The sequence below is a fragment of the Grus americana genome, chromosome 30 (genome assembly GCF_028858705.1).
Source record: "Grus americana isolate bGruAme1 chromosome 30, bGruAme1.mat, whole genome shotgun sequence".
In the NCBI taxonomy this organism is placed as follows: domain Eukaryota; kingdom Metazoa; phylum Chordata; class Aves; order Gruiformes; family Gruidae; genus Grus; species Grus americana.
In genome coordinates this window covers 632,251-657,637 of record NC_072881.1, presented here as the reverse complement: position 1 = coordinate 657,637, position 25,387 = coordinate 632,251, and the positions used below count along the sequence as shown (strand labels likewise).

The following is a 25,387-nucleotide window of genomic DNA, read 5'->3' as shown; positions in this document are numbered from 1 at the left end:
CCATGCCACGGCCATCCCATAACCATGCCACGACCATGTCATTGCTCCTGTAGCCATGCCATGACCTTGTCCTGGTGGTGGCATGTCCCCCATGCCACGGCCATCCCGTAACCATGCCGTGACCATGTCATCACTCCTGTAGCCACATCATGGCCTTGTCGTGGTGGTGGCATGTTCCTCATGGCACGGTCATCCCATAACCATGCCACAGCCATCCCATAACCATGCCACGACCACGTCATTGCTCCTGTAGCCATGCCATGACCTTGTCCTGGTGGTGGAATGTCCCCCATGCCACGGCCATCCCATAACCATGCCACGACCACGCCATCGCTCCTGTAGCCACATCATGGCCTTGTTGTGGTGGTGGCATGTTCCTCATGGCACAGCTATCCCATAACCATGACCTTGCCCTGGCAGTAGCATGTCCCCCATGCCACGGCCATCCCATAACCATGCCGTGACCACACCATCGCTCCTGTAGCCACATCATGGCCTTGCTGTGGTGGTGGCATGTTCCTCATGGCACGGCCATCCCATAACCATGCCATGACCATGTCATCACTCCTGTAGCCACATCATGGCCTTGTCATGGTGGTGGCATGTTCCTCATGGCACAGCCATCCCATAACCATGCCACAACCACGTCATTGCTCCTGTAGCCATGCCATGACCTTGTCCTGGTGGTGGCATGTCCCCCATGCCACGGCCATCCCATAACCATGACCTTGCCCTGGTGGTGGCACGTCCCCCATGGCACGACCATCCCATGGCCATACCAAAGTCACGTCGCTGCTCCCGTGGCCACCCCACGGCCACGTCGTGACATCGGCGCGGTGACGCGGTACTCACGCGGAGATCGGTGACGCGGGCAAAGACGAGGTTGGTGAGGGCCTCGGTGAGGGCCAGGCGGGCGCCGGCGGCCGGATCCAGCAGACCCTTGATGGGTTGCTCGCCCAGCGCCGTGGCCGCCCCCACCGTGTCGAAATGGGACAGGGCCACCACAGCCACGTCGGCCAACGGCGTGTGCAGGGGCCCCACGCACTGCTGCTGGGCCACCAGCCCCGTCACCGAGCGGTCCACCTGCCACGGGGACAGCGGCGTCAGCGGGGGACGTGGGCTGGGAGGTGGCCACGGGGACAGGTTTGGGGTGGGGACAGGGTTGGGACATGTGGGGGACATGGATGGGACACATCCTGGGGGGACAGGGACATGGGCTGGGACATCTCCCAAGGAGTGGCATTGACTGGGGGGGACAAGGAGTGGGACACGGAGTGGGACATGTCATGGAGGGACACGGAGTGGGACAGATGGAGGACACGGACACAATGGGAGGAGCATCAGGGGATTGGTGACACGGAGGGGACTGGGGACATGGAGAAGACCGCGGCCACTTGGTGGGTTGGGGACACGGAAGAGATTGGGAACGTGGAGGGGACCGTGGTCACCAAGTAGGTTGGGGACACGGAGGGGACCATGGTCACCAAGCAGGTTGGGAACATGGAGGGGACCGTGGTCACCAAGTAGGTTGGGGACACGGAGGGGACCATGGTCACCAAGCAGGTTGGGAACATGGAGGGGACCGTGGTCACCAAGTAAGTTGGGGACACGGAGGAGACCATGGTCACCAAGCAGGTTGGGAACATGGAGGGGACCGTGGTCACCAAGTAGATTGGGGACACGGAGGAGACCATGGCCACCAAGCAGGTTGGGAACGTGGAGGGGACCGTGGTCACCAAGTAGATTGGGGACACGGAAGGGACCATGGTCACCAAGCAGGTTGGGGACACGGAGGGGACCATGGCCACCAAGCAGGTTGGGAACGTGGAGGGGACCGTGGTCACCAAGTAGATTGGGGACACGGAGGGGACCATGGCCACCAGGGATGCAGGCACAGGGGTCCCAGCAGGGCCCCCGGCCAGGGTTGGGGACGCGGTGGGACGTGGTGGGACGCGGTGGGACGCAGGTACCTTGTTGGTGAGGTAGCGCTTGCTGGCCACGGCCGGGAGCCGCAGGACCCGTTCCAGCGCCTGCCGCACCGACAGCCCCGGGGGCAGCGCCAGCGGGCGCAGGGTGGGGGCCACCCGCTGCAGCACGAACTCCTGGGGGGCACGGGGGGTCCCATCACCACATGGGTCCCCATCCCCGTTGCGTGTCCCCCATTCCCAACCGGGGTGTCTCCATGACCACTGGGTGGTCCCCATCATCGTGGTGGTCCCCATCCCCGTTGCGTGTCCCCCATTCCCAACTGGGGTGTCTCCATGACCACTGGGTGGTCCCCATCATCATGGTGGTCCCCATCCCCATTGGGTGTCCCCATCATCGTGGTGGTCCCCATCACCACTGAGGAGTGTCCCATTCCCATTGGAGTGTCCCCATCATCACGGGGGTCCCCATTGCCAACTGGGGTGTCACCATACCCATTGGGTGGTCCCAACTGGGGGGGGTGTCCCATCGCCATGTGGGTCCCCATCCCTGTCGGTTGTCCTCATTCCCAACCAACGTGTCCCCATCCCCACTGAGGGGTCCCCATCATCATGGGGGTCCCCATTCCCAACAGGGGGGTCCCCATCCCCACTAGGGGATCCCCATTGGGTGGTCCCCATCATCATGGAGGTCCCCATCCCTGTTGGGGGTCCCCATCCCTGTTGGAGGTCCCCATTCCCAACTGGGGCATCCCCATTGGGGTGTCCCCACCATCACGGTGGTCCCCATCTCCATTGGGTGTCTCCACTCCCAACTGGGAGGGTCCCCATCCCCATTGGGGGTCCCCATCCCCACTAGGGGATCCCCATTGGGTGGTCCCCACCATCACGGTGGTCCCCATCTCCATTGGGTATCTCCACTCCCAACTGGGAGGGTCCCCATTCCCAACAGGGGGGTCCCTCAGGTCCCACCCCTGGGGTGACCACAAGCCCCCCCCACCTCACCTTGCGGGGCATCTTGCCCAGCACCCACTCGAGCTCCAGGTTGACGGGGGTGGGCAGCCCCTCGTGGGACCCCCCCTCGGGCACCGGCGCCTCCAGGTCATCCACCAGCACGATCTGGTGGGTGGGGGGGTCAGTGGGGCTGGGGCACCCCCAAACTGCCCCCCAGGAGCCTTCCTGGTCCCTAGGGACCCCAAAAGGACCCCAGGCCCCCCCTCAAACCCCCTTTTGCCCAACAGAGACCCCCAAAAGCCACCCCCAGGACCCCCCCGTGTCCCCCAATCTCCTCAGGTCCCTCCAGGTCACCGTGTCCTGGCCCCATGGACCAACGTCCCCCCATGTCCCCATGTGTCACCATGTCCCCACACCCCCAGGACCCCAAGTCCCCACAGTGTCCCCCATGTCTTTGCATCCCCATGTCCCCACGTCCCCCAGGTCCCCACATCCCTATGGTGTCCACCATGTCCCTGCATCCCTGTCCTGTGTCCCCATGTCCCCATGACCCATGTCCCATGTCCTCATGTCCCCAAGTCCCCACATCCCCATGTCCCCATGGTGTTCCCCATGTCCCTGTCCATTCCCACGTCCTGATCCATGTCCCCCATGTCCCATGTCCCCACATCCCTCGTCCCTATGTCCCCATGACCCACATCCCATGTCCTCATGTCCCCAAGCCCCCACATCCCCATGTCCCCGTGACCCCATGTCCCCATGACCCACGTCCCATGTCCTCACATCCCCAAGTCCTCACATCTCCATGTCCCCATGACCCATGTCCCAGGTCCTCATGTCCCCACAACCCCATGACCCACATCCCATGTCCTCAGGTCCCCAAGTCCCCAGATCCCCACATCCCATGTCCCCACGTCCCCATGACCCACGTCCCATGTCCTCATGTCCCCAAGTCCCCACATCCCCATGTCCCCATGGTGTTCCCCATGTCCCTGTCCATTCCCACGTCCTGATCCATGTCCCCCATGTCCCATGTCCCCACATCCCCACGTCTCTATGTCCCCATGACCCACGTCCCATGTCCTCATGTCCCCAAGTCCCCACACCCCCACATCCACATGTCCCCATGTCCCCATGACCCACGTCCCATGTCCTCATGTCCCCAAGTCCCCACACCCCCACATCCACACGTCCCCATGACCTACATCCCATGTCCCCAAGTCCCCAGATCCCCACATCCCCATGACCCACATCCCATGTCCTCATGTCCCCAAGCCCCCACATCCCCATGTCCCCGTGACCCCATGTCCCCATGACCCACGTCCCATGTCCTCACATCCCCAAGTCCTCACATCTCCATATCCCCATGACCCATGTCCCAGGTCCTCATGTCCCCACGACCCCATGACCCATGTCCCACGTCCTCAGGTCCCCAAGTCCCCAGATCCCCACATCCCATGTCCCCACGTCCCCATGACCCACGTCCCATGTCTTCATGTCCCCAAGTCCCCACATCCCCATGTCCCCATGGTGTTCCCCATGTCCCTGTCCATTCCCATGTCCTGATCCATGTGTCCCATGTCCTCACATCCCCACGTCCCCACATCCCCACGTCCCCACATCCCCATGTCCCCATGACCCATGTCCCCACATCCCCATGACCCACATCCCATGTCCTCACATCCCCAAGTCCCCACATCCCCACGTCCCTGTGACCCATGTCCTCATGTCCCCAAGTCCCCACATCCCCATGACCCACGTCCCAGGTCCTCATGTCCCCACGTCCCCACGTCCCCATGACCCATGTCCCCAAATCCCCACATCCCCATGTCCCCACGTCCCCATGACCCACATCCCATGTCCTCACATCCCCAAGTCCCCACATCCCCACATCCCCACGTCCCCACGACCCACGTCCCATGTCCCCAAGTCCCCACATCCCTACGTCCCCACCTCCACATCCCACGTCCCCACCTCCCCACCACCCCACACCCCCCTTGTCCCCCACCTCCCCACCTCCCCCACGTCCACCCCCCGCCGCCCCCTTACCCGCCCGTCCCCGGTGACGGTCCCCACCACGCAGAGGGGACAGCGCTCGCGGGCGGCCAGACGCCGCAGCAGCCCCAGCCGGGGCGGTCGCACCAGCAGCGCGTTGGACTCCTGGTACTCGGCGCCCCACAGCTCCAGCACGCTCAGCGTTGGGTCCCCCCGCTGCCCCACACGTGTCACCGGGGGGGGGGTGACAAGGGGGGGACGAGGGGGGGACGAGGGAGGGGAAAGGAGGGGGGCACTGGGGGGATGAGGGGGACACCAGGTGGGGGGCATGGGGGGACATTGGGGGGGCACAGGGAGGGGACAGGGGGACAAAGGGGGCACGGGGGGGTGAGGGGGGGTGACACGGGCATGGGGGGGGGACGAGGGGGGGATGGGGGGACAAAGGGGGGGGCACGGGGGGATGAGGGGGACACCAGGTGGGGGGCATGGGGGGACATTGGGGGGGGCACGTGGGGGGACAGGGGGGCAGAGAGACCAGGGGGACAAAGGGGGCATGGGGGGGGGGGGGGGGTGACATGGGGGGACATTGGGAGGGACACGGGGGGGGGGGACTGGGGGGGCATGGGGGGGTGCTGGGGGGACAAAGGGGGCACGGGGGGGGTGGCGACACGGGCACGGGGGGACATTGGGGGGGGGGGCACAGGGGGGGGCAGGGGGAGACACTGGGGGGGGGTCCCATGGGTGGGGGGGGTCCCATAGGGGGGGTCCCCCCGTACCTGGAAGCGGCTGGCGTAGATGACGGCACCCGCCGGCTCGCTGAGCTCCTTCAGGACGTTCCCTGGGGATGGCGGGACGGGGATATTGGGGGGACCCCCCCCCACCCCATGCCCCCCCCCGTGCCCCCCCCATCCCCCTGTGTCCCCGTGTCCCCCCCCATGCCCCCCCAGTGCCCCCCATCCCCCTGCATCCCCCCCATGTCCCCCCCATCCCCCCAAAATTCCCCCCCCTTTACCGTTGCCGCCAGCCCCCCCGTGCCCCCCCAAAATTCCCCCCCCCCCCTTTACCGTTGCCGCCAGCCCCCTGGTCGTGGATGCTGCAGATGGGGTTCCCCCCCCCGCTCTCGATGCACCCCCGCAGCACCCGGTTCATCTTCTGCTCCATTTCGGGGTCCCCCCGTTGCACCGCCCCCGCGTCCCGCTCCTCCGCGTTGTCCCCCTGCACCTGGGGGGGGGGGGGGGGGACGGGGACAGACACACATGGACCCCCCCCAAACACCCCCCCACACCCCCCCCCCCCCCCCAAGGGAACCCCCTTACCTGGATGGAGGAGGCGGCCCCCCCCCCGACGCCGATGCGGTACACGGGGCCCCCCACTTTCACCACCAGCATCCCTGGGGGGGGGGGATTTAGGGGTCCCATGGGAGTTTGGGGGTCCCATGGGTGGGGGTGTTTGGGGGTCCCAGGGGAGATTGGGGGTCCCATGGGTGAAGGGGGAGGATTGGGGGTCCCATGGAGGAGGGGGAGGGGGGATTTGGGGGTCCCAAGGGAGTTTGGGGGTCCCATGGGGGAAGGATTTGGGGGTCCCATGGGTGAGGGGGGAGGATTTGGGGGTCCCAAGGGGGAGGATTTGGGGGTCCCATGGGTGAGGGGAGGGGGGGTTTGGGGGTCCCAAGGGAGTTTGGGGGTCCCATGGGGAAGGATTTGGGGGTCCCATGAAGGAGGGGGAGGGGGGATTTGGGGGTCCCATGGGGGAAGATTGGGGGTCCCATGGGTGAGGGGGGGATTTGGGGGTCCCCAGGGAGTTTGGGGGTCCCATGGGGGAAGATTGGGGGTCCCATGGGTGAGGGGGGAGGATTTGGGGGTCCCAAGGGGGGGGATTTGGGGGTCCCATGGGTGGGAGGGGGGATTTGGGGGTCCCAGGGAGGTTTGGAGGTCCCATGGGTGAGGATTTGGGGGTCCCCAGGGAGTTTGGGGGTCCCATGGGTGGGAGGGGGGATTTGGGGGTCCCAGGGAGGTTTGGTGGTCCCATGGGTGAGGATTTGGGGGTCCCCACGGAGTTTGGGGGTCCCATGAAGGAGGGGGAGGGGGGATTTGGGGGTCCCATGGGTGAGGGGTGGGGGTTTTGGGGTCCTAGGGGAGTTTGGGGATCCCAGGGGTGGGGGAGAATTGGGGGTCCCATGGAGGGGGGGATTGGGGGTCCCATGGGTGAGGGAGGAGGATCTGGGGGTCCCACAGGGATTCAGGGGTCCTGGAGGGGTTTCCCATGGGGATTTGGGGTCCTGGGGGGGGGATTCCCATGGGGATTTGGGGTTCCCATGGGGATTTGGGGGTCCCGAGGGGGTTCCCATGGGGATTTGGGGTCCTGGGGGGGGGGATTCCCATGGGGATTTGGGGTTCCCATGGGGATTTGGGGGTCCCACAGGGATTCGGGGGTCCTGGGGGGGGGTCCCATGGGGATTTGGGGGTCCCAGGGGGTTCCCATGGGGATTTGGGGGTCCCACAGGGATTCGGGGGTCCTGGGGGGGGGGGTCCCATGGGGATTTGGGGGTCCCAGGGGGTTCCCATTGGGAGTTGGGGTTCCCATGGGGATTCGGGGGTCCCAAGGGGGTTCCCATGGGGACTTGGGGGTCCCAGGGTGATTTGGGGTTCCCATGGGGACTCGGGGGTCCCGAAGGGGGGTCCCATGGGGATTTGGGGGTCCCACAGGGATTTGGGGGTCCCAGGGGGTTCCCACGGGGATTTGGGGTTCCCATAGGGATTTGGGGGGGAATCCCATGGTGGGGGGGGGGGGGTGTCATTCCGGGGGGTCTCACCGGGTTCGGGGGGCTCCTTACGGACGTGGTCGTCCTCGATGGCGCCGATGCCACCGCTGAACATGATGGGTTTGATCCACTCCCGCCGCTGCCCCCCCGGCAGCACCTGCCCGAAGGAGCGGGCGAAACCTGGGGACACCTCAAGGCGTCATCCCTCCCCCCCTGCACCCCAAAAACATCTGCCACCCCCCCCCAACCCACCCGGGGGTCACCCCAAGGCGTTGGAGGTCTTTGGGTGTCACTTAGAGGGTCTCCAAATGTCCCCAGAGATCCCCAAGGCAACAGGGAGGGGGTCCCCGGGGTGGGGGGGCCCCAAGATCTTGGAGATCTTTGGAAGGTCCCCAAAATTTCTTGAGGTCCTCAAAGTTATGGGGTGTCCCTGAGGGTCCCCGAGAGTCCCCAAGGTCATGGAGATCTTTGGAAGGTCTCCAAATGTCCTTGGGGTCCACAAGGCAGCAGGGGGTCCCCAAGGGTCCCCAAGGCCATGGAGATCTTTGGAAGGTCTCCAAATGTCCTTGGGGTCTGCAAGGCAGCAGGGGGTCCCCAAGGGTCCCCGAGGGTCCCCAAGACCATGGAGGTCTTTGAGTGTCTCTAGAGGGTCCCCAAACAGCCCTGGGGTCCTCAAATTTCCCTGGGGTCCCCAAGGGTCCCCAGTAGTTCCCAAGACCATGGAGGTCTTTGAGTGTCCCTTGAGAGTCCCTGAATGTCCCTGGGGGTCCCCAAGTGTCCCACGTTCTTCAGGTGTTCCCAGGGGGCCCCAAGGCCATGGAGATCTTTGGAAGGTCCCAAAAATGACCTTGGGGTGCCCAATGGGGTGTCCCCAGGGTTCCTCAAGACCATGGAGATCTTTGGAAGGTCCCAAAAATGACCTTGGGGTGCCCAATGGGGTGTCCCCAGGGTTCCTCAAGACCATGGAGATCTTTGGAAGGTCTCACAATGACCTTGGGGTGCCCATTGGGGTGTCCCCAAGACCATGGAGATCTTTGGGTGTCCCTGAATGTCCCTGGGGGGGGTCACCAAAGGTCCCCAGAGGGGTCCCCACTCACCAGCCAGCACGGGCTCCCCAAATTTGTTGCCGTAGTCGCTGGCGCCGTTGCTGGCCCCGATGGCGATTTCCAGGGGGCGGGCGAAGGATTTGGGGTACGGCTGCGCCCCGTCTTCCCAGGGCAGCTCATAGCCTGGGGGGGGGGGTGACGTCTGGGGGGGAGGTCCCAGGGGTGGGGGGGACCCGAGGTTTGGGGGGGGGGGGTCCTGGGCAGTTTTGGGGGGGGTTCAGTGAGGTTTGGGGGGAGTTTGGGGGGGCTCAGTGAGGTTTGGGGGGGTCCTGGGGAGTTTTGGGGGGACTCAGTGAGGTTTGGGGGGAGTTTTGGGGGGGCTCAGTGAGGTTTGGGGGGGTCCTGGGGAGTTTTGGGGGGGCTCAGTGAGGTTTGGGGGGAGTTTGGGGGGGCTCAGTGAGGTTTGGGGGGGTCCTGGGCAGTTTTGGGGGGGCTCAGTGAGGTCTGGGGGGGTCCTGGGGAGTTTGGGGGGGTCTAAGGGATCTGGGGGGGATTCCAGGGGTTAAGGGCTCCCAGGCAGGGGTTTTGGGGGGGGTCCCATGGGGTGTTGGGGTTCCTGGCAGGGTTTGGGGGGGGTCCTGAGCACGTTTGGGGGATTGGGGGGGTCTCAGGAGTTTGGGGGTCCCAGAGGGGGGTTTGGGGGGGGTCCTGGGGGAGGGGGGTTGCCCAGGGACCTGGTGGGATTAGGGGGGTCCCAGGGGTATTGGGGGAGTCTGGGGGGGGGGGGGTTGGAAGATCCCTGGGGGGTTTGGGGGGTCCCCGGGGGGTTTGGGGGGGGCGTCCCCAGGTTGGGGGGCGGGGGGGTCCCCGGGTTTGGGGGGGCGGGTCTCACCGGGGATGAGCAGGTTGCCGAAGCTGTAGCCGGCGGTGCCGGCGATGACGTGGGCGCCGCGGCCGGTGCACTGCACGTCCCGGATCCGGCCCCCCGTCCCCGTGGTCGCCCCGCTGAAGGGGGCCACAGCTTTTGGGGGGGGGGGGGGGTCATGTTAGGACACGCCCACTCTTCAAGCCCCACCCCACCCCCCCTCCCCAGCCCCACTGACCCGTGGGGAAGTTGTGGGTCTCGGCGGTGAAGATGACGTGCCGGATGGTCGTCCTCTTCTCAAAAGAACTCGGCTCGGCCGGGTCCCGCGGCCACAGGGTCGTCACCGGAACCCCCCGGATGGCGCTGAGGGGACAGGGGGGACGCGTCGCCACCCACCCCGCCGGAGCCTGGGCACGCGGCGAGGCACAGGCACCCGTGGGTGATGGGACACCCAACCTTCATGTCAAGGTCACCCATGGGTGATGGGATCCCAAACCTCCAGGTCATGGTCACCCATAGGTGATGGGATGCCCAACCTCCCTGCCATGGTCACCCATGGGTGATGGGGTCCCACCAACCTCCGGGTCATGGTCACCCATGGGTGATGGGACCCCTGAACTTGGAAGCCATCATCACCCATGGGTGACGGGATCCCACCAACCTTCATGTCAAGGTCACCCATGGGTGATGGGATCCCAAACTTCCCTGCCATGGTCACCCATGGGTGATGGGACCCCTGAACTTGGAAGCCATCATCACCCATGGGTGACGGGATCCCACCAACCTCCCTGCCATGGTCACCCATGGGTGATGGGATCCCTGAACCTTGAAGCTATCATCACCGATGGCTCACGGGACCCTCGCCCCAACCTCCCTGCCATGGTAACCCATGGGTGACAGCCACCCCAGAGACCCCTGGCCTTGACGCCATGGGGCACCCATGGGCCCCACCTGCTGTTGTCGGAGAACTTGATGACGTTGTTGGGGTTGCTGGAGCTCTGGGTTCCCATGATGCTCTGGAAGAGCGACTGCGGCTCCTCCTGCCCGTCCACCACCAGCCGCCCCTTGAAGAACCAGTGGCGGCTGTGCTCGCTGGGGACATGGAGACACAGTCATGGGGGGCAGCATCACCGGGGGGGGAACACAGTCATGGTGAGGGTGTCAGTGAGGGACACAGGGACATGGTCATGGTGGTGGCATCAATGGGGACGTGGAGACCATGGTCATGGGGGTGACAACAATAGGGGGACATGGGGACGTGGTCATGGTGGTGACATCAATGGGGGGGACATGGGGACATGGTTGTGGGGGGTGGTGTCAATGGGGACATGGTCATGGTGCTGGCATCAATGGGGACGTGGTCATGGTGGTGACACCAATGAGGGGACATGGGGATGTGGTCATGGTGGTGGCATCAATGGGGACCAGGGGAGCTCAAGGGGGTCTGGGGAGTTTGGGGGGGGGGGGTGTCAGAGGGATTTTGGGGGGCTCCAGGGAGGTGGAGGAGGGTTGGGGGGCTCAAGGGGGCTCTGGGGATTTGGGGGTGTCTGGGGGGTTTTGGGGACCCAGGGGGTTTGGGGGTGTCTGGAAGATTTGGGGGGGGGGCACAGGGTTTGGGGGGGGGCCCAGGGGGTTTTGGGGGTGTCTGGAGGATTTGGGGGGGCCCAGGGGGTTTGGGGAGCCCCGGCACCTGTTGGACTGGGCCAGGTCGAAGGCCTCCACCGAGGTGGGGTTGCGGCCGGCGGTGCGGAAGAGCCGGGTGTAGTACTGCACGTCCCAGGGGTCGAAGGCCAGGCCTGGGGGGGACACCACTGTCCCCAAGGGTCTCCAGGGACCCCCGGACCCCCCCCCCCATGTCCCCCCAAGTGTCCCCTCAGGTCCCTCAACCCACACTCAGAGACAACCCGTGTTCCCATGACCCTTTGTCCCCAAGTGTCCCCATGTCCACAGGTCCCTGTCACCCATGTCCCCATGTCCTCCATGTCCCCTTGTCCCCAAGTCCCTTGTCCTCCATGTTCCCATGACCCATGTCCCCATGTCCTCCATATTCTCCATGTCCCCATGACCCATGTCCCATGTCCTCAGATCCCTGTGACCCATGTCCCCAATGTTCTCCATGTCCCCTTGTCCCCAAGTCCCTTGTCCTCTATGTTCCCATGACCCATGTCCTCATGTCCTCCATGTCCCCAGATCCCTGTGACCCATCTCATGTCCCCATGTCCTCCATGTCCCCACCTCCCACATCCCCCCACCATGTCCCATGTCCCCATGTCCCCACATCTGTGACCCATGTCCCCATGTCCTCCATGTCCCCACCTCCCACATCCCCCCACCATGTCCCATGTCCCCATGTCCCCACATCTCTGTGACCCATGTCCCCATGTTCTCCATGTCCCCGCCATGTCCCCACATCTCTGTGACCCATGTCCTCCATGTCCCCACGTTCTCCATGTCCCCACGTCCCACATCCCACCACGTCCCATGTCCCCCCCATGTCCCCACATCGCTGTGACCCACATCCCCATGTTCTCCACGTTCTCCATGTCCCCCCCATGTCCCCACATCTCTGTGACCCATGTCCTCCATGTCCCCATGATCCATGTCCCCACATCTCTGTGACCCATGTTCTCCATGTCCCCACGTTCTCCATGTCCCCACATCCCACCACGTCCCATGTCCCCCCCATGTCCCCACATCTCTGTGACCCACATCCCCATGTTCTCCACGTTCTCCATGTCCCCCCCCATGTCCCCCCCCCAACCCCTACCCAGCTCGCGGTCGGCCTGCTCCAGGGCGGGGGGGCCGCCCCGCAGGACGTCGATGGTGGTGACGGGGACGGGGCGCACGGGCACCTCGAAGGTGGCCAGCGGCTCGGGGTACAGCTGCTCCGTCATGGGGTCCCGCAGCGCCCGCCCCAGCCGCTCCGCTGCCCCCCGCGACGGCTGCCCCTCGAACTGGGGGGGGGGACACACAGAGATGGCCCCGTGTCACCCCCCTGGCCTGGCCCTGGGGGGAGGGACGCCCCCCCCCCCGTGGGGACACCCCCAGATAGGGGGGCACCGGGTGACCCTCCCAGGGACACAGGGACCCCTGGGGACCTCAGGACAGCCAGGGATAGGGGGACCCCCGGGGACAGCAGGACCCCTGGGGACACTGCCCCCCCCCCCATGACCCTGGTGCCCCCCCATGTCCCCAGTGTCCCCCCCGTGCCCCCCCATGATCCCAGCTGCCCCCCCCCCCCAGTGCCCCCCCCGTGCCCCCCTGGCGCTCCCCCCATGCCCCCCTATGTTCCCAGTGCCCCCCCGTGCCCCCAGTGCCCCCCCATGACCCCGGTACCCCCCCGTGCCCCCCCATGTCCCCCCCCGTGCCCCCCACCTGGAGCAGGAGGCGCCGGGATCGCTCCACTCGCTGCACCCGGCCCAGCCCGGCCGCCCGGCAGAGGGAGACGGCGTTGGTGGAGGCGGCCGTGCAGACCCCCAGCCTGCGGCACCCACGGGACCCTCAGCACCCACAGGGCACCCTCAGCACCCACGGGACCCCACAGGGCACCCATGGGACCCCCTCACCAGGCACCTCCAGCGCCCCACGAGGCACCCAGCCCCCATGGGACCCCCCCCAGGACCCCCCCATCGGGACCCCCCCAGCACCCATGGGACCCCCCAGCACCCATGGGAGCCCCCTCCCCCAGAACCCCCCCTCAAGACCCCCCCCAGCACCCATGGGACCCCCCCCCCCCCCCAGGACCCCCCATCGGGACCCCCCCAGCACCCATGGGACCCCCCTCCCCCAGGACCCCCCCTCAGGACCCCTCCAGCACCCATGGGACCCCCCCCTCCCCCAGGACCCCCCCTCTTGATCCCCCCAGCACCCATGGGACCTCCCCCCCCAGAACCCCCTCTCAGGACACCCCCAGCACCCATGGGACCCCCCTCCCCCAGGACCCCCCATTAGGACCCCCCTCATGACCCCCCCCAGCACCCATAGGACCCCCCCCCGCCGTACTTGGGCCCGATCTCCAGCAGCAGGTGGGGGCCGTGGGGGCGCAGGAAACTTTGGGGGGCCACCTCCTCCCCCTGCCCCAGGGGGGACCCCAAGACCCAGCGCAGGATCCGGCTTTCCTCCGCGTCGGGGGGGTCCTCCCCTGCGCACCCCAAACGCTGGGACCCCCCATCCACCCCCACCCCAAATAGCCCCCTGACGCCCCCCAACACCCCCCTGCCCCCCAAAACCCCCACTGCCCCCCCATCCCTCCAAGACCCCCCAAAGCCCATGACCCCCCCACGTCCCCCGTGCCCCCCACACCCTCCCCACCCCCCGTGTCCCCCGTGCCCCCCCCATGCCCCATCCCCCCCGTGTCCCCCCACATCCCCGTGCCCCCCAAAACCCCCCCGAGCCCCCCCAAACCCCCCCGTACCGTCCCAGGCCAGGTAGTAGCAGAGCTCGCAGGTGACAGCGGTGACCCCCGGTTCCACGGCTCGGGCCACCCGCAGGGGGGACCCCAATCCCAGCCCCAGGGGGGCCCCCCCAGCACCCCCCACCTGCTCGGGGGGGCCCGGCCGCACATAGAACCGCAGCACCTGCATCTGGGGGGGGGAAAAGGGGGGGGGAGAGAGGGTGAGAGGGGACCCCCAAACCTGAGGACCCCCCCCCCAAACCTGGGGACCCCCCCTCAGCACTCCCAAACCTGGGGACCCCCCCCAAACCTGGGAACCCCCCTCCAGGCACCCCCAAATCCAGAGAGTCCTGGACATCCCCCCCCCCCAAAATGGGGACCCCCAAAGCCTGGCGAACCCAGGGACCCCCAAATCCAGGGACACACCCCCCACCCAGAGACCCCCAAATCCTGGGGAACCCCCAAACCTCAGGGATCCCCAAACACTTGGGGACCCCCCCAAACTCCCCAGAACCCCCAAACCTGGGGTCACCCCGGGGACCCCCAAAACCCCCCAGGACCCCCAATCCCCGGGGACCCCCAAATCCCTCAGGGACCCCCGAGGACCCCCAAATCTGGGGACCCCCCCCAAATCTCGGGGGGACCCCCCCCCCAAACCCTGCGGACCCCCAAAGCCGTGGGGAACCCCCAAACCCCACCCCCCCCCCCGGGGAAACCCCCAAACCCCCCCAGACACCCCGGGATCCCCCCAAAACCTGCGGGACCCCCAAGCCCTTACGTCACTAAGAGAGCCCCTCTTCTCCCTACGTCACAACACTCGCCCCGCTCCACGTGTGCTCCACGCGGGGCCCCCACAACCCCCCCCTCCCCCCCCCCAAGAGCTCGCGAGGCCGCGCGCGACCCAACCCCCCCCTTCCCCGCTCCCCCCACGCCACGTCACGCCACACGTCACGCCATGTCACGCGTGAAACCCCGTTCCCCGTACCACGCAGCGCTCCGCAGCCTTTGCCCCCCCGGGCACCCACGTTTTTGACCCGCGCGCGCGCGGAAGTGGAATTCGGCCCCTCCCCCCCCGCCCTCCCCCCCCCCGCCCGGAGGGAACCAGGTTGGGGGGGGGAGGGGGGAGGGGACATCGGGGACGACATCGGGACCCCGCACCCACCCAACCCCCCCATCGGGTGGGGGGGGGGACCCCGCATGGGGGGGGGGGGAGGGGGGACACGCGTGGGAGGGGCCCGGGTGGGGGGGGAGGGGTGTCCCCTTCCTGCCCCTCCCCCTCCGTTAACTCATGGGGGGGGGGCGGTGTTTCCACGAGCTTTGGCAGCGCCCCTCCCCCTCCTCCCCCAAGGCCAGACCCGGGGGGGGGGGGGGGCAGCGGGCCAGGGGGGTGGGGTGGGGGGGCGTGTGCTGACATCACTGTGACGCAGATCCCGGGCTGTGATCCAGGTGTCCCCATGGCCGGGGGGGTGGGGGGGGTGGGGTCCCTTGGGGTCCCCATGGTTGTTGGGGGTCCCCATGGTCAGGGGGGGTCCCCATCGGTCGTGGGGGGCTCCCTTGGGGTCCCCGTCGTCGCAATTCGGAACCGAAAGCGAACTCGTCGTCACCGATGACCTCGCAGGAAGCGGCACAGGCGGCGCGGGGCGGCCGAAGGTTCCTCTTCATGGGGCCCCGACCCCCCGAAAACGTCGCTGCCCGTTTCGTCTGGCTGACTCGGCAAAACCGATTTTGCCAGGAATTTCTGGGACACCTCGGAGACGTTGGATTGTTTTTATTATTTTTTTATGATTTTTTTAATTTTTTTACTTTTTTTAAATTTTTTATCTTTTTTAAATTTTTATCATTTTTTAAATTTTTTTATTATTTTTATTATTTTTATTATTTTTAATTTTTTATTATTTTTACTAATTTTTATTTTTTATTATTTTTATTTTAAAAATTTATTATTTTTAATTTTTATTTTAATTTTTATTTTTTATTATTTTTATTTTTATTATTATTTTATTATTTTTAATTTTTAATTTTTTTAATTTTTTATTATTTTTAATTTTTATTATTTTTATTTTTATTTTTTATTATTATTTTTATTATTTTTTATTTTTATTATTTTTATTAGTTTTAATTTTTTAATTTTTTAAATTTTATTATTTTTTAATTTTTATTTTTATTTGTTTAATTATTGTTTTAATTATTTTTTTATTTTTTATTATTTTTCAAATTCTTTTTCAAATTCTTTTTTAAATTCTTTTTTAAATTCTTTTTTCATTCTTTTTTTCATTCTTTTTTTCGTTCTTTTTTCCGTTCTTTTTTTCATTCTTTTTTTCACTCTTTTTTTAATCCTTTTTTTCCAAATTTCTTCTCGGCGCCCAATCGAAGACCCCCGTGCCGACGCCAATCCTCCCTCTTCCCAAACCGCCTCCGCGAGCGCCGCGCGCCGCGCCGACGCCATTATCTGCGGCCCGTCTGTGTATTTTACCCCTTTTGTCGCTCTCGAGGCCTGATGTCAGCGCCCATCGGTTCCGCTCTCTGCGCTGACGCGCCTCGGCCCCCGCGGCGTCTGTAGTTGGGCTCCTCGCTTTCCTCATTCCAGGTTAAAAAAAAAACAAAACCCGTAGCCGGAGTGACAGCAGAGGTGACTTGGAGCTCTACGTCATCTTGGAGGTGACTTGGAGCTCTACGTCATCGACTTTGAGCTCTACGTCATCTTGGAGGTGACTTGGAGCCCTGCATCATTTTGGAGGTGACTTGGAGCTCTACATCATCGACTTTGAGCCCTATGTCATCTTGGAGGTGACTTTGTGCTCTACATCATCCCATAGGTGACTTGGAGCTCTATGTCATCGACTTTGAGCTCTACGTCATCTTGGAGGTGACTTGGAGCTCTACATCATCGACTTTGAGCTCTACGTCATCTTGGAGGTGACTTGGAGCTCTACATCATCCCATAGGTGACTTGGAGCTCTACGTCATCGACTTTGAGCTCTACGTCATCTTGGAGGTGACTTGGAGCTCTACATCATCCCATAGGTGACTTGGAGCTCTACGTCATCGACTTTGAGCCCTACGTTATCTTGGAGGTGACTTTGAGCTCTACATCATCCCATAGGTGACTTTGAGCCCTACATCATCGACTTTGAGCTCTACATCATCCCGTAGGTGACTTTGAGCTCTACATCATCAACTTTGAGCCCTACGTCATCTTGGAGGTGACTTTGAGCCCTCCGTCATCTTGCTCCAACAGCGTCGCTCGATATGTAAGCGAGATGCTGCCTTTCGAAGAGTCCGACGGGTTCAGATAAATCTGGCAGGCGCCGTCATTAAAGCTTTATTTGATTTATTTTTTATTTTTTTTCCCCCCCAGTCTCCGAAAGGTCCTCCTTGGCCTTAAGAAGCTTAACGAGCTTGCAGTCGTTTGCGCGCGCGCTCCTGCCAGGTTTCCGCTGCCGATAGGACACCATCCCCATTACCGCGGCGTAACTCCTCCGGGACGGTTTCTTTTCCTTATTTCTAATTAATTCTTTCCAAAGATTATCAGGCTATTTTCGGAATCCTCGAGTTCGTCTTACCAGATTTATTCCGGGTTTAAGGATAATCCTTACGGATTCCGCTCTTCCCGATCTACCCGCGACCTCGCCGAAGGCATCGCTGCGTTCTCCGCCTCCTCGGGAATTCCTTCGTTAGCCTTAGGTTGATTCCCGCAACGTAAAAGCTCTCGCCTCCGCGGCTTTAGATTCCGGGATTAACGACGGAACTTCATCATCGTTAAAGGCGATCGGCATTTCCAATTTACTTAACGGGCGCCTCGGCCGGGATAAACCCACAGTCCCGCAGTCGCTCCGGAGGATCTCGCGAGGTGAAAAACGAAGCAACGGGAGGTACCTCACCCCATCTCTTCTCCTTTCTACGAAACAACACCCGTCGTGACGCCGTGTTGTTTTCCAAATTCTTATTTTGGGGCCGTTTTTCCTGCTCATCCAATTTCTACATCGGCCAGCGCCCGTTACGATACTCGATTAATCGTCTTTTTATAAGCGGGTCCCTTCCGATTTCTTTCCAACATTTTAAAATACGCCCTAGGGGAGATTTTTCTTTAATATCCCCCCCCCCCGCCATCCGTCGAAAGTTTCTTACCCGTCGCGACACGGATACGACAAAAGCCACGACCCGAAAGTTGACGAAACGGCAATGCGTTAAAACCCGGCGTTCTTGAGAATTCTTCAGTCACGGTTCCGGCAACCGTAGCTCACGTCGCGGAGGCTAACCCAAATCTTCGATCGCGACGAAAAACCAAGAGAAACGCCTTTTGCCCGTCGCAGGGAACGTCCTCGGAATTCTTCGGTCCGGAGGAGGGGCGAGAAAATCCCGCGGATCCGTCGCGATTCAAAAGCCTCGTCCCATCCGGACCCCGTCGGCGCACGTTCGGGATTAACGGGGAAACTCGTTAACGCCGATTATCGCGGGAAGCGGCAGGCGTTTCCTTTGGGCACGTTCCTCTAACTGGTCCTGGTTTCTTCGCCCAGTACGCAAACTGGAACGCTCGGTTCCTTTATCCGGGGGGATAATTTGGGGGGGGGGGACACGACACCCTGGCCCAAGTTCCCTTCCCCCCCCCCCCCCAGTTTCTGGATATTTCCGCCTAACGAAGCGACGAAAAGGTTCTGGTCACACCGAATCGGGCCTTCGGGTACGGGCCCGTCGTTTCGGCTACGCTTACGTCACGTCACGGGCGTCCCCGCGCCATGAGCTCCTCGCGGGATGCCCTCACCCCCCCCACCCCCACCCCTCCCCCCACGCATCGCTCCACAGCCTTTGCCCCCCCCCCCCCCGAAAACCCAACGGGTTTTACCTGGAATTCAGCCTCTGCCCCCCCCCACCCAGAGGGAGCCAAGTGGGGGGGAGGGGACACCGGGACCCCCCACCGGGTGAGGGGGGACCCCGCATGGGGGGGGGGGGGCGCACACGCGTGGGGGGGTCCCGGCTGTGGGGGTGTCCCCTTCCTGCCCCTCCCCCCGTTAACTCATGGGGGGGTGGTGCTTCCACGAGCTTTGGCAGCGCCCCTCCCCCTCCCCCCCAAGGCCAGACCCGGGGGGGGCACCGGGCCAGGGGGGTGGGGTGGGGGGGCGTGTGCTGACATCACTGTGACGCGGATGCCGGGCTGTGATCCAGGTGTCCCCATGACCGGGGCGGGTCCCTTGGGGTCCCCACGGTGGGGGGGGGGGGGTCCCCATGGTCAAGGGGGTCCCTGGGGGTCCCCATGGTGGGGTGGGGGGGGTCCCCATGGCGGGGGGTCCCCATGGTCAGGGGGGTCCCTGGGGGTCCCCACGGTGGGGGGGTCCCCGTGGTCGGGGGGTCCCTGGGGGTCCCCATGGAGGGGGGGGTCCCCATGGTCAGGGGGGTCCCTGGGGGTCCCCGCAGTGGGGGGGTCCCCATGTCTATTGGGGTTTGCGTGGGAAGGGTTTGGTAGCGGGGGAGGGGCTACGGGGTGGGGGGCTTCTGCGAGAAGTGCAAGGTCAAGGTCAGGGCTGGGGTGAGAAGATGGGGGGGGGGACACACGACACTCTGCAGCCCCCCGGGCTGGAGCAGAAGGAGGGGCGAGAGGGGCTGCAGCCTGCGGAGAGCAGCGTGGGGAGGCAGGCCGGGCTCTGCAGCCACGGGGGAAGGGCACCCACAGCACCCATGGGACCCCACAGGGCACCCTGAGCACCCACGGGACCGCACAGGGCACCCTGAGCACCCACGGGACCCTCAGCACCCATGGGACCCCACAGGGCACCCTCAGCACCCACAGGGCACTCTCAGCACCCTCAGCACCCATGGGACCGCACAGGGCACCCTCAGCACCCACAGAGCACCCTCAGCACCCACGGGACCCTCAGCACCCATGGGACCCCACAGGGCACCCTCAGCACCCACAGGGCACCCTCAGCACCCACGGGACCCTCAGCACCCATGGGACCCCACAGAGCACCCTCAGCACCCATGAGACCCTCAGCACCCATGGGACCCCACAGGGCACCCTCAGCACCCACAGGGCACCCTCAGCACCCACGGGACCCCACAGGGCACCCTCAGCACCCACGGGACCCTCAGCACCCATGGGACCCCACAGGGCACCCTCAGCACCCACAGGGCACTCTCAGCACCCTCAGCACCCATGGGACCCCACAGAGCACCCTCAGCACCCACAGGGCACCCTCAGCACCCACGGGACCCCACAGGGCACCCTCAGCACCCACAGGGCACTCTCAGCACCCTCAGCACCCATGGGACCCCACAGGGCACCCTCAGCACCCACAGGGCACTCTCAGCACCCATGGGACCCCACAGGGCACCCTCAGCACCCATGGGACCCCTCAGCACCCATGGGACCCTCAGCACCCATGGGACCCCACAGGGCACCCTCAGCACCCACAGGGCACCCTCAGCACCCACGGGACCCCACAGGGCACCCTCAGCACCCACGGGACCCTCAGCACCCATGGGACCCCACAGGGCACCTTCAGCACCCACAGGGCACCCTCAGCACCCACGGGACCCTCAGCACCCACGGGACCCTCAGCACCCACGGGACCCCACAGGGCACCCTCAGTACCCACAGGGCACTCTCAGCACCCATGGGACCCCACAGGGCACCCTCAGCACCCACAGGGCACCCTCAGCACCCACGGGACCCCACAGGGCACCCTCAGCACCCACGGGACCCTCAGCACCCACGGGACCCCACAGGGCACCCTCAGTACCCACAGGGCACTCTCAGCACCCATGGGACCCCACAGGACACTCTCAGCACCCACAGAGCACCCTCAGCACCCACGGGACCCCCTCACCAGGCCCCCACAGCCCTCGGGTAGCAGCAGAGCCCGCAGGTGACAGCGGTGACCCCCGGGACACCGGGACCCCCCCCCCAACCCCCACCGGGTGAGGGGGGACCCCGCCGGGGGGGGGGGGAAGGGGGGGGGTGTGGAAGGTCAGTGGTGACATCACGGGTGACACGGCCGGTGACATCAGCCGCCCCCGGACCTGAGCTGCTGCCCCCTCACCTCCGCCTCACGCCCGGCTATTTGCATATCCCCGCCCCTCCCGCGCGGCGCCGGGGGCGCATGCGCACAGCCCGCACCAGGCGCGGGAGGGGAGGGGCGCATGCGCACAGCTCCCGGATGGGACGGGAGGGAAGGAGGTCTGCGCATGTGCACCGGCCGGGACGGGGTGTCCACAGGGACGGGGTGTCCCCATGGGTCATGGTGTCCCCTTGGACGTGGTGTCCCTCATCCCCTTGGACGTGGTGTTCCCATGGGTCATGGTGTCCCCTTGGACGTGGTGTCCCTCATCCCCATGGGTCATGGTATCCCCTTGGACATGGTGTCCCTCACCCCCTTGGGTCATGGTGTCCCCTTGGATGTGGTGTCCCCATGGGTCATGGTGTCCCCTTGGACGTGGTGTCCCTCATCCCCATGGACGTGGTGTCCCCATGGGTCATGGTGTCCCCTTGGGTCATGGTGTCCCCATGGGTCATGGTATCCCCTTAGACGTGGTGTCCCTCATCCCCATAGACGTGGTGACCCCTTGGGTCATGGTGTCCCTCATCCCCATGGACATGGTGTCCCCATGGACGTGGTGTCCCTCATCCCCATGGGTCACGGTGTCTCCTTGGGTCATGGTGTCCCCATGGACATGGTGTCCCTCATCCCCATGCCAGGGTGTCCCCATGGATGTTGTGTCCCCTTGGGTCATGGTGTCCCCTTGAACATGGTGTCCCTCATCCCCACGCCAGGGTGTCCCCATGGCCAGGGTGTCCCTATGCGTCATGGTGTCCCTCATCCCCTTGGGACATGGTGTCCCTCATCCCATGGGTCATGGTGTCCCTCATCCCCATGGGTCATGGTGTCCCCATGGATGTGGTGTCCCCGTGGGTCACAGTGTCCCTCATCCCCATGGGTCATGGTGTCACTCATCCCATGGATCATGGTGTCCCTCATCCCATGGATCATGGTGTCCCCCGTCCCCTCGGGTCACGGTGTCCCCATGGCCATGGTGTCCCCACGTGTCATAGTGTCCCTCATCTCCCTGACCAGCGTGTCCTCGTAGCCAAAACGACGGGCCCGTACCCGAAGGCCCAATTTGGCGCAACCAGAACCTTTTCGTCGCTTCGTTAGGCGGAAATATCCAGAAACTGGGGGGGGAGGGAAGGGAACTTGGGCCGGGGTCGTTCCCCCCCCCCCCCCAAATTATCCCCCCTACTCGAAAGGCGGAGAAAGGAACCGAGCGTTCCAGTTTGCGTACTGGGCGAAGAAACTGGGACCAATTACCGTGACGGATATCCGTAATATCCGCGTGTAAATACGACAGATATACCCAGATCTCTCTGCACCCACCCTCGACGCAACCGACGGCTCCTCCCAGTTTGGTGTCAGCCGCAAACTTGCTCACGACACCTTCGAGTCGTTTACGGAAACGTTAAAGAGAAGCGACCCTAAAATGGAGCCCTGGGGAACCCCACTAGTGACCGGCCGCCAGCCCGATGTCACCCCGTTTACCGGAACTCTTTGGGCCCGACCCGTCAGCCAGTTGCTCGCCCACGGCACCATGGTTTTGTCAAACCGTGTGCCGGATGTTTTCTCCAGAAGGATGCTGTGAGAGACGGTTATGGAAAGCTTTATTGAAATCTAAAAAAAAAAATAAAAAAAAATAAAAGAAATGACATCAGCTGGCTTGCCTTGGTCAACCAGACGGGTGACCTCATCGTACAAGGAAACAAAGTTTGTTAGGCCCTTCCCCTCACGACCCCGTGTTGGCTGTGACCAGCGACTGCGTCGTCCTTCGGGTGTTTTTCGGTAACTCCCAGCGTAATTTCCTCCCTGATTTTACCGGGCACTGAAGTGAGACTGACGGGGGTCTTCGTTCTTGCCCTTCTTGAAGATTGGAACGACGTCTGCCAGCTTCCAGTCAACCGGGACCTCGCCAGATTCCTGAGACCGTTGGAAAAATAATTGAGAGAAGTGTCGCGATGACATCAGCCAGCTCCCTGAGCACCCTGGGATGAATCCCATCAGATCCCATGGACTTGTACGCATCCGGGTGGAGCAGCAAGTCCCGCACGATTTCGGGGTCAGCTGGGAGTTTATCGTTACTGCAGTCACGGTCCCCCAACTCGGGGCATCTGGGGTCCCAGAGCCCGTCATCAGCGTTGAAGACAGAGGTGAAGAAGGCATCAAACGTCTCTGCTTTGTCTACGTCCCTGTTTGTCAGGTGACCGTTCTCGTCGAGTAACGAGCCGATATTCTCTCCGCTCCTCCTTTTGTTATTAACATATTTTAAAAAGCCCTTTTAATTGTCCCCCACAGTCCTGGCCAGCTTCAACTCTGAGCTTTGGCCGCACGAATTTTCTCCCTACGAAGGCGAGCCAGCGTCCCTGTAGTCCTCCCACGTCGCCTGACCCTGCGTCCAGCGGCCGTACGCTTTCTTCTTCCACCTAAGCTCTAGAAGAAGATCCTTGTTCAGCCAAGCCGGCCTTCTGCCCCACCTGCTTGACTTGCGGCATTTTGGAATCGCCCGTTCCTCAGCTCTTAGGAGGTGGCCCTTAAAAAGTGACCACCACTGATGGACCCCGATGCCATCAAGAGATGTTTCCCAGAGGACCTGACTGACTAGTTCCCCAAGCAGCCTGAAGTCTGCTCTCCCCGTAGCCAGGGTTGAAGTTTTGGTGGCAGTTTTCCTCCTATTGCCAAAGATTTTAAATTCTACCGCTTTGCGGTCACTATGGTCAAGATGGCCACCAATTGCTACTTCTCCTATGAGACCTTCTCCATTCACGAGTGACTGATCTAGAAGGACAGGTTTGGACCCCCCAAAATGAGGTTTTGGACCACAAAATGAGGTTTTGGACCCTAACATGAGATTTTAGACTCCAAATTAAGGCTTTAGACTCTCCAGAACGAGCATCAAACAGCGGCTACGGCCGCCAACGTACTCACTTGGGAAAGAGGATGATGATGATGCGGCCAGAAAACGTCAGCGAGGCCACGGGCACCAGCGGGGACACCACCATGTCCAGCAGCCAAGGGACCTGCAAGGGAGGAGCACGAAGATGGTGGCACGTCCTCAGCGTGGCTGAGGCACTCGCTATCGGAGGAGCACAAAGATGGCGGGACGGCCTCAGCGAAACGCTCACCTTAAAAACAGCTTTCTCCAAACTTTCCTGCCCAGAGCTCTTCTCCAGGAATTCACAGTACTACTTCATTTGTACCCTCGTGCCTTCGATGAGGAGCACCCCCATGTCCTTCAGGAAAAGGGCGACGTTCTCCCCCTTCCACAGGCAGTAAGAGAGGAGGGACATGGTGCCTTGGACACAGTTCTCCACCTTCTGCCGGGACACCGAGGCGGCATCGGCCACCTTGGCGTATTTGAGGGCCTCCAGCTCCTTATAGTCTGTAAAGCCACACGAGAGGGATGGAGGTGCTCACCCAGTGCTCCTTCTGCAGGCCAAGGTTTCCCAAGGGCTGCCTGTTGCAGTCACCCACAAAAACCCCCCATTTTTGGACCTTCTCCGCAGAGAGGACAGTTTGCTTTAGCAAAGCGTCTCGGATCCAGGGGAGGGAGGTGATGACCGTGCAACCAACCAGGGTTTAATCCTCCTGCTTACCAGGCAGGTAGTCCTTGTTGTCCCTGAGGTTGTGGACAACCACGAGGTTCCCTTGCCAGCTGAAACACGGGCCTCTGGATAATCACCACCTCGTCCCCAACCCGGATCCATGCGGGGACCACATCAAAGGAGCCAAGGGTGCCAATTCGGACCCCTGCAAGCAGAAGAGAAGGGAAGGAAGGGAAGGGCACAGCCTCCTTTTCCTTCCTTTTCCTTTTCCTTCCCTTCTTCCCCCTTTCCCCTTCCCTTCCCCCAAACTCTCCCTTCCCCGCCAGGTTGCCATTATCGCGATATAGACCTTGTGAGCGGATTAATCGGGGATGGTGGTGGTGGGAGCCCGGGACCGGGAGGTGATCGCTGCCGCCCTGACAGGACCTGGGCTGTGAGGAGAGCGCTGCGCATGCGCACACCGGAGCGCGGGAGTGTAACGGCCGTGATGGGGGAGACCATTGCGGTGATTGGGGGGGGGGGGGGCAGAGGGCGAGACCATTGGGGGAGATGGGGGGAACCATTGCGTTAAGGGGGGGCGATGGGGGGGCAGAGGAGCGGAGAGCAGCACCGAGACCCCAAACTTGGGGCTTCTGGACCCCAATTCAGGGTTTGGAACGTCACTTCGGCCAGGTAGAGGAGGATGTGGGCCCCTAAAGTGAGGGTTTGGACCCAAAACTGAGGGTTTGGACCCCCAAAATGAGGGGTTACACCCTCAAATGAGGATTTGGAGCCAAAATGAAGGTTTGGAGCCCTCCAACGGAGGCTTTGAACCCCAAAAATGAAGGTTTGGACCCCAAACCTGAGGGTTTGGAACCCAACAA

General features: G+C 62.9%; 1 protein-coding gene and 2 long non-coding RNA genes across 5 annotated transcripts in view; 1 reads left to right on the top strand and 2 right to left on the bottom strand.

Annotated features, from left to right (window-relative positions):
• LOC129197917 (phosphoribosylformylglycinamidine synthase-like) overlaps window positions 1-15,070 on the bottom strand; it is a 30,807-nt gene extending 15,737 nt beyond the window's left edge. The window contains exons 1-18 of one of the 2 annotated variants that reach the window (XM_054806738.1): window positions 14,925-15,070; window positions 13,961-14,129; window positions 13,549-13,687; window positions 12,922-13,027; window positions 12,314-12,500; window positions 11,237-11,342; window positions 10,498-10,638; window positions 9,785-9,909; window positions 9,574-9,702; window positions 8,733-8,864; window positions 7,687-7,815; window positions 6,191-6,264; window positions 5,939-6,095; window positions 5,651-5,712; window positions 4,929-5,090; window positions 2,931-3,044; window positions 1,971-2,102; window positions 853-1,083 (exon numbers count right to left, since the gene is read on the bottom strand). In XM_054806738.1, coding sequence (XP_054662713.1) covers window positions 853-1,083; window positions 1,971-2,102; window positions 2,931-3,044; window positions 4,929-5,090; window positions 5,651-5,712; window positions 5,939-6,095; window positions 6,191-6,264; window positions 7,687-7,815; window positions 8,733-8,864; window positions 9,574-9,702; window positions 9,785-9,909; window positions 10,498-10,638; window positions 11,237-11,342; window positions 12,314-12,500; window positions 12,922-13,027; window positions 13,549-13,687; window positions 13,961-14,129 — 2,295 coding nt within the window. In that variant the 5' untranslated portion in view covers window positions 14,925-15,070. Of the gene's footprint in view, window positions 1-852; window positions 1,084-1,970; window positions 2,103-2,930; window positions 3,045-4,928; window positions 5,091-5,650; window positions 5,713-5,938; window positions 6,096-6,190; window positions 6,265-7,686; window positions 7,816-8,732; window positions 8,865-9,573; window positions 9,703-9,784; window positions 9,910-10,497; window positions 10,639-11,236; window positions 11,343-12,313; window positions 12,501-12,921; window positions 13,028-13,548; window positions 13,688-13,960; window positions 14,130-14,717; window positions 14,828-14,924 lie in introns of those variants that run through there. The other variant, XM_054806739.1, reaches the window with a different exon arrangement.
• Window positions 15,071-16,753: 1,683 nt separating this feature from the next.
• Window positions 16,754-17,565, top strand: LOC129197920 (uncharacterized). Its single transcript, XR_008574404.1, has 3 exons — window positions 16,754-16,855; window positions 16,964-17,190; window positions 17,298-17,565. It is a non-coding gene; the product is annotated as an uncharacterized LOC129197920 (long non-coding RNA).
• Window positions 17,566-22,572: 5,007 nt separating this feature from the next.
• Window positions 22,573-24,975, bottom strand: LOC129197919 (uncharacterized). 2 transcript variants are annotated; one of them, XR_008574403.1, is made up of 5 exons: window positions 24,874-24,975; window positions 24,576-24,729; window positions 24,105-24,361; window positions 23,908-23,999; window positions 22,573-23,512 (listed from the first exon to the last, which is right to left on the bottom strand). It is a non-coding gene; the product is annotated as an uncharacterized LOC129197919 (long non-coding RNA). The 2 variants fall into 2 exon arrangements; XR_008574402.1 differs by having other exon boundaries at window positions 22,573-23,412.
• Between the last annotated feature and the right edge of the window lie 412 nt (window positions 24,976-25,387).